The sequence below is a fragment of the Podarcis muralis genome, chromosome 3 (assembly GCF_964188315.1).
Source record: "Podarcis muralis chromosome 3, rPodMur119.hap1.1, whole genome shotgun sequence".
Taxonomy (NCBI): Eukaryota; Metazoa; Chordata; class Lepidosauria; order Squamata; family Lacertidae; genus Podarcis; species Podarcis muralis.
The window spans coordinates 70,664,464-70,682,161 of NC_135657.1; the positions used below are offsets into that span (position 1 = coordinate 70,664,464).

A 17,698-nucleotide genomic window follows, 5' to 3' on the forward strand; every position below is an offset into this window, starting at 1 on the left:
AGCTAGTGGCCCACTCCCAGCACCCCTGAGAGATCTAACTGTTCTGGTCAATAACGTCATTACTATAGCTAAATCTGGAGAGTGAGTTTTCGAGCCCCAGGATTCCCTAAAGTCCCTTGGTAGGCTGGATTGTAGCAAGCTATGGTCACCAGCATTAAGCAAAGGCCTCCTGATGGTCTCCTGGCAGCAGTCATTCCAGCAGACTGCAGCAATGGGACAGATGGGAAGCAAGGTCCACAGTTGCTCCTTTCCCTGAACAGTTTTCATTTGAACTGGTCTTTAGAAGAGCTTTGTAACTTTAAGAACTGGTGCCTGAGTTTGCTTGTTTTCCTTCTCCCTCCTCTTTTTGTGCCTTTTAGGTTGTAAGCCTGGGGGTAATGACAGTCTTGTTTATAACTGATATTATATAAGCTACCCTGGGAGCTTTTTTGGCTGAAGAGTTGGGTAAAAATAGTTTAACGAAATCACAGGGGTTGGTGCTTCACATTTCCCATCCTCTGTTGTGCTGATAGACACTTTGATGCTTCAACATGTACAGTCACAGGTATCTAGGCAACAGCCCCACCTCAGACCATGGTGTTTCTGACTTGATCCCTGGAGTCCCTGACATTTTCCTCTAATTTAGATTTATAGGCTAAGCTCCTTGGGGCAGGGACCTATCTTTTTACCTCTAAAGCATCCTGTATATTGACAACGAAATAAATGATTGATTAAGTAATATTTGACTGTTTCCTCTGGCCCATCATTTATTTAAAAAATCATTTATTGCTCTTACACTTGTTAATATTCCCTCTCTCAAAGGCTCAGGGTGGATAATAACTCTTAGTGCATTTCATAATGAAACACTGGTGTACAATATATTAAAATAATAAAAAAGAGCCTGCACTTAAAAGACCTTTCCCTCTACTAATCCCCTACCACTTGATTATTGTCTGAATAAAAAAGACATTGCATTACTTCCTGGGGATTTCGACTCAGATAATTTGTGCACTTGTCATTATTATGCTTTTTAATATTGTGCTTCAGAATTAATTGCTTTTAATTATTAAAAACTTAAGCTCACATGAGAAATGCAGTAAAAGTGGAGGAAGACACTTTTGCTGAATTCAGGGAAGATAATCTGCACAGGGCAGGCCTTGTTGGATCAGGAACCATACGCAACAATCTGAGACTCATGATCTGTGCATTCAGATGCACAGTGTTCCGTGCATCCAGTTACGGATGTTGTCTTTCCGCACAGCATTGCTTTCAATGATGCACATTTGAATGTGTATCGGGTGGGATTTCCAGAACATACAAAGACTGGTAACACGGGCATTCCAAAGTGAAACTTATCTTTACTAAGGCACAGCAATCTTAGGAGTGCCCCTCATTTTTATCGTTTTTTTACAGCGCTGAAGTGTGCTTTGCTTTTGACATTTGGCCTGGGAAGACTTGATGTCTCCCCTCCTGGCTTCCCTTAGCACACAAGCTAGTTTACAAATGTGGCTGCTATTGAGCGCTCAGTGGGTAGCTGCACTGGGTAGCTAATTTTTGGCATAAGGCCTTTGTGGGTCAGCTTCAAGTTTTGAGATAACACGCTCTATTATTGTAGGGCTGTGGGATGGATTCCACATGTGGTCAGACTGCTAAACGGCATGAAATCGAATACTGATGGAGAGTGAGAGCATTATTTAACGAACTGATACAAAGAAGGCATTGTACATGTACACAATGCTGATGCTGTCAAGGAAAGCCTTTAAAAGGCTCTCTCAGGGAAATGCCTTTGAAGTCTAAAAATAGAGGGGGGGACCTACTACTGACTCTTTGCAAGCCCTTCCTCCTCCAAGCTTTCCACTTAACTGGGTGGGAGTTTGACTCTCGGACAATTACCTGCTACTTCAAAGGAAGGCATCTCCTGCAAACACCCTGTGACATTCAGCCAGAAAACCCTCAACCTTTTAGGAGAAGACTTTGTAGCTATAACTATGTTTCCCTTCAGTAATGCTGCATTACAAAATATTTAAACTCCAGTTCTAGACATGTTCATGTTCAGTAAGGCAGTCTATATTTCAGTGGTCGACTGTGTACAGATTAGCAGCTTCAAATGTGGTGAAATAGTTTCTCCTTCTGTGTTTCAAATTGCATGTACAGTGGTGCCTCGCAAGACGAAATTAATTCGTTCCGCAAGTCTCTTCGTCTTGCGGTTTTTTCGTCTTGCGATGCACGGTTTCCCATAGGAATGCATTGAAAATCAATTAATGCGTTCCTAGGGAAACCGCCTTCAGACCAGGTCCGGGGACAGTCTGTCCCCCGACCTCTTCTGAAGGCTGGGGGGGGGGGGACAAGGGCTTTTCTTCCCACTGCCAGCCTTCAGAAGGCTGTTCTGAAGGCTGGCGGTGGGAAGAAAAGCCCTTCTTCCCACCTCCCGCCCCGCAAGCTCCGGGGACAGGAGGGCTTTGCTGCCGACCGCCAGCATTTTAAAAGCCCCTGCTGTCCCGGGGCGATTTTAAAATGCTGGCGGGCGGGAGCGAAGTCTCCGCTGCCCCAAGGAGATTTTAAAATGCTGGGGGTCGGCAGCGAACGCTTCGCTCCCGCCCGCCAGCATTTTAAGATCGCCCGGGGCAGCGGAGAAGTCTCCGCTGTCCCGGGAAGGCAGGCGGGGGGAGCAAAGACTTTTGCCCCCGCCTGCCTTCAGAAGAGGTCCAGGACCTCGTTCCGATGCCCGGCGGCGGGGTGAGAGGTTCCCGCCCCCCCGCCCCGCTTCGGAGCAGCGTTCCGAAGCGGGGCGGCTGTGGCAGGTGTTCCCGCCCCCCCGCCCCACTTCGGGGCAGCGTTCCAAAGCGGGGCGGCTGGGGCAGGTGTTCCCGCCCCCCCGCCCCGCTTCGGGGCAGCGTTCCGAAGCGGGGCGGCTGGGGCAGGTGTTCCCGCCCCCCCGCCCCGCTTCGGAGCAGCGTTCCGAAGCCGGGCGGTGGGGGCAGGTGTTCCCTCCCCCCCGCCCGGCTTCGGAGCACCGGGAGAAGCGATCTCCCCGCAGCCCCTTGCTTCAAAAGAGGTCCGGGGGCAGCGGGAAGCGCTTCCCGCTGTCCCCGGACCTGGGGCTGCGGGGAGAAGATCGCTTCTCCCCGCCGCCCCTTGCTTCAAAAGAGAAGACCCGCTGTCCCCTGGGCAAGCTTCGTTTTGCGAAGCAAGCCCATAGGGAAATTCGTCTTGCGAGGCAACTCGAAAACGAAAAAACCTTTCGTTTTGCGAGTTTTTCGTCTCGCGAGGCGTTCGTCTTGCGGGGTACCACTGTACACATTGCTGTACACACCAGAGGGGGGTGGGAATGTCTTCACTTGATATTGCATTGCCCCTTTGGTTTCCTCATGCCTGCAGGAACCCCCCACCCCCGGTTCCTGCTCACAAAGCTGTCATCTTCTGTCTCAAGAGTAGCACATCTCGACTTAACTACAGAGTGATTGTGGCTTATATGTTCAAATCAGATGAAAGCTGGTTTGATAGGAAATGCATCAAACAACACTGTTTCTCAAGGAACTGCAGGTTCAGTATGAATCGTGGCTGACCTCATGTGAACACAACTTCAAACACCAGCAGCGGGAGAGCACTGGAGCCAAGAGTACACAGGAATGTGTGCATAGCCGCAGAGCTCTTTTAAAATTGCCATCACTTTAACTTTACCTACAGAGGCTGCAGAGTAGCTATAAGAATGCCACGTTTTGAGTAGCTAAGCACAAATTGTTGGTGCAGCCAGTATAAATGTAAAACAATCACTGGTGTTTGCAGTGTGGAGTGAGGCAGTTCAGTTGTAGAAATGTGGTGGGCTTCTTTGCAAAATTAGTTTTCCTCCCTCAGCAATTCATTAGCTTGCTTCAGTCACAGGTGTTAGTAGAGCAAATCATGAACATGGGGAAAATAGCCTCCAGGGTCTGTTTCCTATCCTTTTTACTGCAGGTAAATTATTTGCATTGCATTATCAATGAATTTACATTCAGGATACAATATGTATTAAGAATTAATAGTTCTCAATCTCAAGCCACAAGAGACTTATCACTGGCTGTGTACACACGCTGCAGCTTAAAATGGATTCGATGCATCTCATTTGTGCATGTTTTTTGCATAGTCAAGATGATCTCATCTTAAGTGGCAGACTGCAATTCCCACCCCCGTGCTTTAGTTCAGATTTTCTCAATTTGTGGATAATGCGGGGGGGGGGGGGGAGGAAATCCCAACCTAAAAGTGCATGCTACCTGACTGTGGACATTCTAAAGTGTATTGTTTTAGTGGATTTTTTTAAAAAAATAAAAATTAATTTCTATACCACTCTTCATCCAAGGCTCACGGAGCAGTTTGCAATATAAAAACAAACATAACATAGTAACAAATAAAGCATGTAAACCATGGCTTCATTTGTCACCTGCACCCAGCAAGCGCCCCCTTCCCCTAGTTTAAAAGGCCATTGATTGTTTCGTTAGCCAAAGGCCTGGGAGAAGAGGAATGTTTTTGCCTTGCGCCACATATGTGGTGATGTTTTGCTGGTTGCAACGACCATCTAGTAACACTCTTTCTACTTCTGTTGACGAGGTGCTTCGTGGGTTGCTAGTGGGATCAGTCAATGCACGTGTGTTGTTGTTTTGAACAGCTGTTTTTGTGCAAGTCTGCTACAGTGGTACCTCGGGTTACAAACACTTCGGGTTACAGACTCTGCTAACCCAGAAGTAGTTCCTCGATTTAAGAACCTTACCTCGGGCTGAGAACAGAAATTGCACGGTGGCAGCGGGAAGCCCCATTAGCTAAAGTGGTACCTCAGGTTAAGAACGGACCTCCGGAACAAATTAAGTTCATAACCAGAGATACCACTGTATATCATAAAGCTCGTATCTCAGAAATAATGGGAAAGAATGACTGCCTTCACAGGTAAACGAATACCTGTGTGTTTGCCCACAATGGACTTCAAGTTTCCAGAATTCAGGAAAGGTGTTGTTGTTTAGTCGTTTATTCGTGTCCAACTCTTCGTGACCCTATGGACCAGAGCACGCCAGGCACTTCTGTCTTCCACTGCCTCCCTCAGGAATGGTAGGGAGATATACCGGTAAATTGAGGAGGAGGAAGTAACAATGCACCCCATCAAGCACTGCCCACTAGGATGGCTGAGAATCATTGAGGCAGAGTTCAGTTGAAAGCTCTCATGTGTGGACAAACATGTACAAAAGCATGTGTACATAACAGTTTGAGCCACTCATAGTCAAATAGTCAAGTTTGGTTTCCTGAATCTGGAAGATAAATGCTGGAGATCCAACTGGGTTAAAGGAAGTGTGGAGGAAAGATCTGAATATATGGATTGAACAGACATCCTGGAATGGCTTATATAGTAGGAAAACTAGTAATTTTCTCAGTAAATCAAATGTTAGAGACGTTTTGTGTTTCCATGACTCACATATTTATTGCTAGTCCTTGACTTGTGATGGTTATGTTAATCTTGGCTGTAATGCTGAAGAGCAATTAGAGAATTAATTAGCTGGATTTCTGTTTTTCACACTTATAAAATGGGCATGTAAGGATAAAGATTGTGTCTTTCTTTTTGTCCATCTGCCTTGTAAGCAGAAGACATGTTGGCACACACAGGGAAGTGGAAATGTTTTGGATTGTACTTGCTGGCTGACATTGAGCAGTGCTGCCAGCAAATAAAATGACTCCAAGTGGGGGACACAGTCAGTCAGATTTAGCAACATAGGATCATGGAATATTGGCTGAGCAATTCACTTGAAAAAAAATTGAGGCACAGAAAGAAACCAAAGAAAATATATGTTAAAAAAATATTGTCAGGAAACTGATCGTGATTCTGGCACATATTGCCCATTGAAGTAATGTGAAAATGGTCTTTTAAAACAAGCAGACACTCCCCCCCCCCCAGCAGGTGCTAAATATTTCTCTCTGGTCATGGAATATTGCTGGTTCTTAATGTTTTCATTTCTTTTCTTCACGTACAAACACCTCTTCTTAAGCATTTGGTTCTGATCCTGAGGCAAACCCGTGGCTCCCCAGGTGGTAGAGAACATCTGCTTTGCATACAGAAGGTCCCATGTATAATCCTCAGCATTTCCAGATAGGACTGGGAAAAGATTCCCTGCCTGAAACCCAGGAAAACCAGTGGCACTGCAGAGATCAGGCTGAAAGATCTCTAACCCCGAGAGGCTCAGTGAGAGCTGTCCTTGTGGCACATGGAGTAGAAGAACTAGGCTCTGCTACCAGCCATTGCCCCTGGTCCAAGACCTCTGGTGCCTTGCAGCATTGGTATGGCTGGTGTATATGTCATATACTTCACAATGATGTTATTTCCATGTGGTCCATGCACTGCCACTAACATCTAGATTAGCTTGCTACATATGGTAGATCCGAGAATTTAGAATATTGCAACCTGACAGCAACTGGTGTGGGAATTACCTACATGACACAGATGATCTATGTGGTGAGTGGTACTTCACATTATAGCATGTAGGGTGCTGTTCGTGGCAGTCTCCCTGTGGGGCAAACTGACCAAGATCCAAAGTTCTCTAGTTCCATGAGCTCAAGGGGGAGGGTAAGACTTGTTGTTCGTAAACAGCATTCCCCATGCCAAAATGCGAGCTGCTTTCCAAACTGAGTGGACTTCCAAAATACAGTTTTTGCAATATGACAATGTAGGTCAGGCAATCCAGAGGTGGGGGAATCCAAAAAACACAAATATTGGGATAGCACAAGTCTCTTGTGTTAGCCCAAGCATAGGAATATATGAGTTCTGTTGGATCAGACTATGTCCAGCATTCTTTTCTAACAGTAGCAAAACAGAAGCCCGTGGGAAGCCCACTGTCAGGACATGAGGACAATAGCATTTTCCTGCTTGTGATTTCTAGCAACTGGTGTTCAGGGCAGCTCTTTGTACCCAAACCATAATATACAGGGCTGGCTGCCCACGACTTAACTCTCATCCGTGCTATTGCTATGGGAAAGAAGGATAATACACTGTCACCTGCCCTCGGGCAAGCGGACACATCGGTGCCAGCCATAATAAAGTATATGGGTGTAAAAGTAGAGTTTGGAGAACAACATTATGGCCATCAATTGAAGTGAACAGTTAGGGAGTAACGGCAAGCTCACACACTGAATTCACATGTAGAAAGCAGCCTTACATCCTGTCAAAGGTTTTGTCCACATAGCCCAGTGTGGGATGACTGGGAGTGGCATAGTTCTCTGCCCTTGAGGGTAAAGCAACCCCCAAGGCAGAGCCCACCAGCTGATATCCAAAGATCCTTGTAGTCTGTCATTCCAGTGATATAATAGCTACTTGTAAACTTGGCCTTTGAATGCTTTATTATTGCAGTGTTGCCATTTCAGAAGGACACACGAGACGATTTTAATTGCAGATTATTTAAAGGGCGCATATGCTGAAAGAGAAAGTGGTCTCCAGGGGAACATCAACACAGATTACTGTCTAATTAGGCCAAAGAAAACACTTAAAAAACAACAACCTGACCTTTACATGATTCTAGATATTAAACAGATTCTCAGAAACATAACTATCTCATGGAAGAGAACATCTTCCATGAAAAGAAAGATCTTCCATGCAAGAAAAGTTTGCATGTTGGATTTTTTTCCTACAGCTGTTATAGCACTGCTTAAAACACAGATGGAAATAATAAATATGGACATCTAATGACTAAAAATGCATTGATGTATAATCAGGGTAGAGAGAAAGCCTCTAGTCTAATTTTGTGGATTTCCCCCCCCGCTTGATGAAAAGTACCTTAAAAATTTTAAAATGGTGGGCACCTCTGAACACATAATTCTGTTTCTCTTCATTCTTCTTCTTTGATCTCACATTCTTAGGCCCAATTTGTTCACTCTACTTTTTTTTAGTCTTGTTGGAATGCACCATGTGATTTTGTCAACGATGTCATAAGGCCACATCTTATGAGATGATGTCTCTTACGTGAGGCAATAGGGTCAACCAGCGTCAGTGGGAATGTGGACCATTATTGAGTCAAGGGATTGTGAGAGCAGAGAATAAGGGAAATGGTGCTACTTTGAATATGGTCCAATATGTATAAATGAGTCAAGCCTTATGATATACTATATTTCTGCTACACAATTTTATAAGATACATAAGTATTTTTATACAGCTATATGCATCTGTTAACATGTTGGTTACGTTAGGCAACTTGGATTGTATATACAGTATATGATATGCTAGAATTATTCATATTGTTAGCAGGATTTTTATTATTATTTTTAGTGGGTATGTAGGGGGAATTAACTTCTTTTCAAAATCGAGGAATAGGATGGGAGTTAGAAAAAATCCACGCAGAGAAACTTGACACTGAGATTTTCAAAACATTCCATCCCTATCTTGTGGTTACTGAGGTTCTTCGTGAGGAAGAGAAAGGATTAAAAACAAATAAGGAAATGCAATTTTTATAATAGCTGAAATACCAGCTCTGTTCTGCTGTGACACCACTCTGTGCATCAGATGTTAAGTGACACACAGGCTCCTTAAAAATGTAACATCTGTGCTAGCTGTCAGATATTCTGCAAAGCTGTACACTCTCTTAGATGAAGACAACTGTAGTATTAAACATCCTCTGTTGTGGGGTGTATTTTATATTCCCATGGAGCAATCCAGTAAACATTATGCCATGCTAGAAAGAATGTGGAACTTAAACACTGTGCAGTGCACCACATTGCATTTATTTCCATATGATTTTATGCCTAATTGTTTGTGAATTACACTTTCTTACAAAATATGGAGGACTTCCCATAGATGTACATGTAATTCTCAGACTTTGTCTTCTGTTTAAAAAGGTCTGCTCTGCATCTGTATTACAGCCATTGTATGCAGGAAATCATTTGAAAAAACACAAACAAACAAACAAACAAACAAACAAACAGCACTGTAGGTGTGTTATGTATTTAGCAGTAATTTTTTAAGACTGCAGTTAGCAGTTAACATTTAGGTATGTACTGGATAAAAAAGAGGAAATGTAAAACTATAGACATCACAAGCTTTTGTGGTGGTGGTGTTTTTAAAATGATGTTTTAGCTTCTCAAGTTGTGCTTCATCTATATGCTGCTGATCCTGATATGAGAAATGACATCTGTGGATAAGAATTTTGTGCTTTAGAAATCTGTGTCCTAATTGGATCCGTTCATTAACTTTGAAAGGAATTTGTGTCAGCCATTGGACAGGAAATCCAATCGTGTTTAAATTTATGCCCTACCATATTCTTGTTACTGTCAAGATCAGAGGTCCAAAAAATCTTGACTTGCGGAGGTTTTAGACTGTCATTAATTTTTGGTGGGATTCAATCATATCTCAGCAAATTCAGACTGTGCAATTAAAGCTGATGTGGAGCCCTTGTGAAATAAAGCTTGGACTTTTTGTGACAAGGAAAGTGAACAGAAAATGCACTGAAAAGTGTGGGATAATATTTGCTTTCATGAGTGCTCTTTAAACGGCCTTCAGCATCTAACCTCTTCACAAACAAATAAGGCTGAATGCTCATTAAACATGTCACCCAGAAGCAACTTTGAACTTAGATAATAGTTTTTATTTTTCAGACACACATGCACCCCCTTCTCCACCCCAAACCCAATGTTCCTGGCCTAACAAGTTGGCTGGTAACACTTCCTCCTCCTGAGATTGGCTTCCTGTCTAGGACCCATTTGTCTCTAATGTCTATGGAACCATCAGATTATTTTCCATAGCTGGTACCACCATCTCCAATTTGCTTTGCCAATGTTTACAAGCACCTGGCAGTTATATTTGGATTACCTGACGTTCCCATTTATCATGTAGAGTTTAAATTGACTCCTATTTTGTCTTGAGGCTGTTGTGATTTAATTTTCTATCAATAATATACTTGGCCCATAATATCACTGGGATGAATGCGCTGGCCCATATTTCTGTGCTGCTAAAGCAGCCTCTTGTGCCAGGTTAGCAGGGCAGAGGACATAAAAGTAGAACACTGCAATTGCACTGATGTACATTCAAACATGTTGAGAGGCAGCATACTTTTATCCTACTTTTTAATTCCCCCGCTTCTGCTTTTACATGGTGCTACCAGTGGTCTTCCATTCAAGGGGCTGATCAGGTCCACAGCTGCAGCATTAGTTGCTCTTGGACAATTCACTGCTCCCCAAAATTTCTTATTCCTTTTTTAAAATGTCGGATTGATTTGCCATGAGCCAAGCTGTTCTGTTGTGATGAGCATAGTGAAATCCCTCTCTGTACAGCCCAGCTTGTATTTGTAGGTTGATGGTGAACAACAGGTGATTCTTTACATAAAATACTTTACAAGTATTTCTTTACATAAAAATGGTAAAATGGGTCTAAAGCTTGGGGGGCATGAGATAAAAGGAACGATTTGGGCCCTTTGGATTTCGACTGAGGGAAAATAAGCTTTTGAGTTCTTAGGAGTCTTGGGGTCTGTTTCTGCTTTAGCGCTGCTTGGTTTTGTATATCTTATCTTCCCCTGCCAGTAACACCCCCCCCCAAAAACCATTGGCCATGCTGACTGGGGCTGATGGGAGTTGTGAACCAACAACTGTTTGAGGGCGCCATGTTGGCTAACCTAGACACATGTCTTTCCACAAAAAGTAACTACATTAGATCTGCCACGATAAAAAATTCTTCTCAGAAAGGTGGCAAGTATTTTATTTTAAAAAATAAAGACACAAGTTCAGTTTGTTGCAGCAGATGTTTTCCCCACCCGCTGCAAGCTATATGTAAAAATACATTTAAAATGTAGGTTTGGATATGCTAAAGTTCACTTTCTTTTGTGTGGTACATGCACTGCCTGCCACAAAGACATTTCTGAATTAACTGGACTCAGGTCTGCATATGTCCTTGGCTTCTGCCTGGGATTGTGTTGTCAATTCCCATTCTCATCTCTGCCTTCTGACCTGTCAGAATTCCAGTCTTCAAGTTCCTTCAAATGCTGTCTGGCTGTAGGAAAGTTTTGAATGGTTTTGGAAAGCTTCATGCTTCTCTCTCCCAATGGGTCCAGGCAATTCAACACTGCTGCCTAGAAATGAGATAGCAGTGACAGATGCTGCAAGTTGGTATTTCAGCTTCAGTTTTGAAGGGCATGCAAGCTCATTCATTGACCAGTAATGGAAAGTTAAGAGAATGCAAAAGAACAGTTTAAGTGATGGAAAAACCGAAGTCGGCTTTCTGGCTGTCAATTGCAAAAAATTTCTAAAATGTTCTTTTCATCTTTCCTCTACAAGGGAGCGAGGGAGAACTCTACCCTCAATGAACAAAAAGCTTCATGTAGTGTTTTTGGCTCCCAGCAAGACAGTGTTTATTTAAGCTGCAAAAATATGACTCACGCTATCCATTCATGGCTGTTGATCTGGTCTGACTCTCATCCCCCTTTTGTCTTTGAACTTTGCCCTTTCCCTCTCATTACATTCCACCCCGCTCCCTGCAATGTGTCTACCATCCATCCTTGCAAAGGGTCCTTTTCTGGTAGTCCTAAGGATATGACCTCCATGAAGTCAGTTGTATATGAATTCAGAGCCTGGCACCCAATTTACTTTTGTTTCTGTTAATGTTCTCAAATGGTACAAGGCGTTTCTTTCACGGGCTCTGAGGTTTTTTATGATAGAAACAGGGTTACCAATGTGGTACAGTGGTACCTCAGGTTAAGAACGTAATTCCTTCTGGAGGTCCGTTCTTAACCAGAAACTGTTCTTAACCTGAGGTACCACTTTAGCTAATGGGCCTCCCACTGCCACCGCGCCGCCAGAGCATGATTTCTGTTCTCATTCTGAAGCAAATTTCTTAACCCAAGGTACTATTTCTGGGTTAGCGGATTCTATAACCTGAAGTGTCTGTAACCTGAAGCATCTGTAACCCGAGGTACCACTGTACTCATGGGTGGAATGGCATGGGCACTCACAAAGCCTTCGAACTCCCACGCTCACTGCCCCCTTGGTCATGAGGAGGTTACCTTTTCTCTCTCTTGAAAAGCACATAGTGTCACTCTTCCCATTTCATCTTTAAACACAATTTCCCATTTTCTCTTTAAGCTCTATGTGCTTTCCAAGGCCCAGATCAATTCTACTGGATCCAACTTTTACTCACCTCCCTTGGAAAAGCAAAATATGTGTCCAGGAGCCTTCTCTCTTTCTGTTTCTGCCAGGGGAGGGGGAGAGGAGGTGATCCAGTGGAGGGGAGGGGAGAGTTGATGAGGGGCTGGCCTAAAAAGGCTGGAGACCTCTGCCCTATCAAATCCCCAATTGCACTCTTGTTTAGGGACTGTGTTTTAGTTTCCAACCTCCTAGAATTCCTGATGGGTACCTCCCTTCCCATTATTTTTACATATATTTATTTTCTCCTTTTCTGTGCAATAGAGGAAAAACACAGGTTTTCTAATCCATGGTCTCTAACGCCAACTCTGCTCCTCCTGCTTGAGCTCACTCTTCTTAATGATAAATATCAGGAGCAGGACACTGGCTTTGTCAGAAAAGATCCCACTAGCACAGTGTTAATATCTAGGATCCAAATCTGAACATGCCAGTGCACAAATTAATGAATGAAATAACTCCTCATCAGAACTAGGCCTGGGCAATGTCACCCAGGACCGGTTTGAGGGCCAGAGCGTGATGGCACCCTCACCCGGCGGTATACTGTGGGTGGGGCTTGCCTGACTCCACTGCCAGCACCCAGCGCATGGAGGGAGGAACAAGCTGCACCAGCCCTGGCCCCACGAGGTGCCAGGGTGAAACCACCACCACTCCCGCTTTTCAACATCCTGAGATGTCACTATACTGTATCACAATGTTTGGCTGGTGACACATTGCCCTATTCAGCACCTCTTCTGATGAAAATCTCTGTGGGACTCAACGTAGTGATACTTGCCATCAGAAGCTGGCTCTCACTTTGTTTGCTTTTTCTGTGGTTGGCATTAGGTGTATCGTAGAGAACAGGAGAGAGGAAGCATAACTTCCTACTTCAGACATCATTCCCACTTCCCCAGTCTCTGAATATCAAAGGAAACTACCGTTCACATCATAGCCACAGCGTATCAACAGCATGGAAGAATCCTTTTTAATTCCAGCATCCCCAGTAGGGCAATACAAAGGCAAACCAAAATCCTATTTCTCCAGGCAAATGGTAAACAAAACAAGGAGGGGATGGGGGAAGGAAGGAAAGAAAGAAAGTTGACTGATGTTGCAGCCATGGAGTCTGCATTTAACCATAGTCTTCCTGTGGAAGGTGGGAGGAAGTAGCAGATGTTCAAATGAGACTGTGCTAGTGGTTATGCAGGTTTCAGCTTGTCCCTCAGCTAAGTCAATGGAGTCTGATTTCTCTTCCTTCTGAAGCCAGATGAAAGCACCTCAATAAAGAAATTGGAACTGTGTTGTTCCACTTCAGTTGCTATTGAACCCATCAGGCCCCAGCCTACATAGTCAAAGGGTGGGAGTTGTACTCCAACAATATGGCCTGGCCACTGATGCGCCACCCCTGCTTTAAAAGAGCATTATTTTTTATTTCTGAGAGGAAAAGGGTGGCCATATGCATTTTTGACATGATGACAGAGATTCCACCAAGGGAATGGATTTCTGGAGGGTGGGAAGGAATGTAATTGCCTTTGTTAATGCAAGCACATTTCCTCAAGTTCTTTCCTGTCCTATTTTATGTGTGAAAAGTTATATGCTAGGCTGACAGGATCTCCAAGGTTTTGAGCTGACAGGTTTCACAGATTCCAAAAAGTACGAACAGTGCTGACACTAGCTTTCCCCAGAGATGAAATCAAGAGCATGCCATGCTGTGGGCAACAACATTGCCTCTTTCAGGACACCACAGAATGGTCTCGATGGGGGGGGGGGGGAAATAACTTTTCTCTACAGGTGCAGAATAGCTTCTTGTATTATAAGGTTAGATTCACAAAATCAGAGGCGTGATTTGGGGAGCCCTGTTTGACAATAAGCGCTTTGCAGCTTTTCATAGGATCTTGGCCTGTCTTTCTGACTTCCTCTAAGTCTAGATTGTTCCACATGGCTGGCAGGAACAGATACAGAACAAGCTTGTGCTTTTATAAATTTTTATTCTTACCTTATAAAGCCAGCCACAAAAAAAAAGAAATCCATAAAATGGGATCCAGTGTGGATGCGGGAAATTATAGGACAGTTAACTTAATGTCTATTTTGCAAGAACTGGCGCCTGCCATCACGGGAAGCGGTGGCAGGCAAGGGAAAAAGAGACAGCGGTACGGCATACTGGTGCGTACTGCCTAAAAAAAAAAGCACTGGGTGGAAGTATTGTTAAATATAAAATATATATTGACATAGTATACTTAGACTTTCAATGCATTCTGCTCTAGATCTAGAAATGTCTTTTCTTGAATATATGTTTGTTCTTGACTATGCTAATATTCTTTTTGTCCCTCCTTGGTATTCCAGACAATCCGCTGGCACATAAATTTGCAACCCTGGGCAAGTCCTACAGCGTCCCTGAATAACGAAGCCCGCAGGCTCTTGAAATACATCAGCACTGCACAGGTTGGTTTTCATCTTGACAGTCATTTAGGAAATCACAGTTTATATTGATTTGTTCTCAGGAAAGAAAATCTGTTGCATAATCATACGGCAAGTAGCATAATGAGTAAGGTATGACCATTCATTTTGTGATTTTACCATTTAATAGGCACTGCTTCAGATAAAAATAGTAGTCAAAACAAAAGCTCTAAAGAGGTGTTCTGATTCACAAAATCCATCATTACCCTGAAAACTAGGAAGCTTTGACAGGGACTTTATTGTGTGTGCATTTTATGGCACATCGTCTGTAAAACATTGAAGCACTTGCGAGTATTTATTTATTTTATTAAATATACTTCTATTCCACCATTCCATTTATTGAGCTCTGGAATATGTACCTTCACAATAACTCTGTGAAGTAGATTAGGCTAGTGACTGGACTAAGTTCACCCAATGAGTTTCATGGGTGATTCTTTCCCAGTCTGAGGCCAACATGTATCCACTTCCCAGGGTCCAAACTATTGGTTTTCAAGAAGAGAGCTGTGGGTGATATCCAACATTGTTCAGGTAGACTTCAACTCTCCCCTGAATACCCCTGCCTGCCCCCAAAATCTGTCCTGAAAGCTTCACCCTTCGGAGCAGATTTGGGAGGTGCAGGAGGGTTTAAGGGGGTAGAAGAAGGAAGTCCTTTTGCACAAGTGGAAATTTATTGAGCATTTGGGTGGACATCATTGTATGCCTGAATAGGGTCCCTTCAAATTAAAAGTCGGATGTACCATTGCTCTATCCAGGTAACCAGCATTGTGCTATATGACAGCAAATCCCCTTGGTGGGGAAAAATGTGTTCTTGGATCTCAGAAGTTTAGTACAATCTCCTGGATTACATCCCATTTCAGGCAAATTTCAGAACAAATGAAGACTTTCTCACAGATGGCAGCTGTAGACCCCTCCTAACCTCTTGTTATATGACTCTGGTTAATCTTCGTCTTTATGAAATTCTGTTCATTTGGTATAGCTCTTCCACAATAACTTAAGCAAAGGATCTAAACCATAAGGGTGTTGGGTTTTTTGGCTTCCAATGACTATAGCCCAAAGGTAAAGTTCAAAAAATTGTACTGGTTTCATTTTCTTTTCTTTTTTAACAAAACTGATTCTGTTTCATCTTGTTTATGGGCAGATAAATACACCCATTTTAACAAACAAACAAAAATACTTTCGAGGTAGTCTGTGGACTGTCTCTTTCTTAACATTTTAAGCTCTTTAGAGCAGCTCCATGAGGCAAAAATATATATTTTTAAGTTGCTCCCAGGAAATGACCATACATCAAAATGTGCAGTCTCTTCTCGGGGAATTGAATGAAGAAAAAGATGGCAACTCCCATAGGTACATGGGGCAGCCATCCTTTTCTCCATACAATTCCCCACTGAACAATATGATGTATTTGAACAATGTTTCAACAGAGAATTCTTACTGCATGGAGTTGCTCTAAACAGCTTAAACCATTTAAAGGAAGAAAGAGGCAGCCCTCGACTGTCTTGTAAGTGCAGGACCCATGTGTGGGTTGGTTTATTGACTATGCGGCTTAATCCGCAGAACTACATTCTGATATGTGCACAGGACCTGGGGTGGAGGGCGAAAGGTTCACCCTCAAATGCAGAGTGAACTGGAATCCTCCCTAAAGCTAGCATCAGTTGTCAATATTAGTTCCAGATCAGTGTTCAAAACACCCATTGTTCCAGGCGTGTTTTGCGACAAGGAATTTCATTAGCACGAGTAGTTTCTGAGGTCTGGGTGCAGTGCTGCGCCTAAGATTTCAGATTAAAACTGCAGAATGGAAGCAAAGGAGGACCTTTTTCTGCCTCCCCACTTCCAGCTATACTCTCTGAAGACTGGAGAAGAGACCCTCTTAAGAATATTAGGGGGGTGGTTAGGGGAAGCATAGCTTTATTTTTTGCAGTCTTCAGATGAAAACTAGACCATGTGAAAAATGAACATAATATTTTAGCTGCAGTTCATTCATTTCCAGCTTTGTATTCTTGTTATTTAAAAAAGTGTGCCTAGACAGTCCATTGTTGTGCCCATAACCTAGGTTTAAGGTGCCATTTAACTCCTGGCTTTCATATCACAGTTTCTAACACTGTTCCTGTTAAAAGATAGAATATGTTCTGACTTTTATAGCTCTCCTTCACTGAAGAGGAATAGTGAAGGGTATTTACCACCCCAGCAAGGTGAATATTTCAGGTCAGCTTCCCAGATTGCAATTTTCATTAACAGAAGTGCTCATGCAAATCACTTCTGTGAGCAGAGCAGAACCACAGTGTGAGAAGATATTTCAGTATCTGCTGTAACACATGAGTCAAAAGCACGTAGAATTGTGCACGAACCTTGCATTATTACAGTTTGACATCGTGATCCTGTGCAAGTTTACACAGTAGTAAGCCTCACTGAGTTCAGGGGGACTCCCTTCCAAGTGTACCTCGTCTCTGTCACCCAAATGACTTGTGGGACCACATATTGGAAGTGTACATCTAATGTGCATCTGAATGGCAGTCTGAAAGCCATTTTCCTAACTCCTTCCCCCCCCCCCCCACCCAGTACTATTGCTTTGTCTCTAGGAAGAGCAATGAATGTTGCATGATGGATGTACATTCCCTTGAGAAAACATTTCCCCATGAAATGCTCCCAAGCATGAAGACAATGACTTTGTCCTAGGCATGTGCCACTCAGCCTGTCAAAGGACAGCTTTGTTTTTTAAATGAATGCTTACAAACTGGTGTAAGAAATCTCTGAAACTGCAACATGCATGTTGTTTATGCTGCATTGCACCCTGACTCTTTTCTGCAGTGCCCTTTTTCTGTGGTTTGACTGGGCAGTGCTTTTATGCCTTTATTGGAACTATTTGCCCTGTGCTGAGGTTCTAAGCTACAGAATCCTTACAGCAGAGACCCGAGGGTCCTTTCAGCAGTCAAGGCCTTGGAATACCTGAAGTGACGGGTGATACCAAACGGTTCCATATTATCTTTACCCTGGGTTTTTTTTTGGGGGGGGGGGGTTTGAGATATTAAATACTTGTATAATACTTTGTTTTCTGCATTTGTTGGCTATGTGGGAAAACCTTCCTGTTAGGAAAAGTATGCAATGGTGATATAACTGCCGTTTCCACCTTGGGGACTGAGGATAACCTGAGTCAGAACGAGAC

At 43.3% G+C, this 17,698-nt stretch overlaps 1 protein-coding gene across 3 annotated transcripts in view; it reads left to right on the forward strand.

Annotated features, from left to right (window-relative positions):
* The window catches only part of METTL24 (methyltransferase like 24), a 76,094-nt gene that overhangs the window by 15,523 nt on the left and 42,873 nt on the right, over positions 1-17,698 (forward strand). For all 3 annotated transcript variants that reach the window (XR_013392277.1, XM_028723162.2, XM_028723163.2), the window contains exon 2: positions 14,425-14,523. Coding sequence is in view for 2 of the 3 variants with exons in the window: in XM_028723162.2 (XP_028578995.2) it covers positions 14,425-14,523 (99 nt within the window). In the remaining variant the exon portion in view is untranslated. The remainder of the gene's footprint in view (positions 1-14,424; positions 14,524-17,698) is intronic.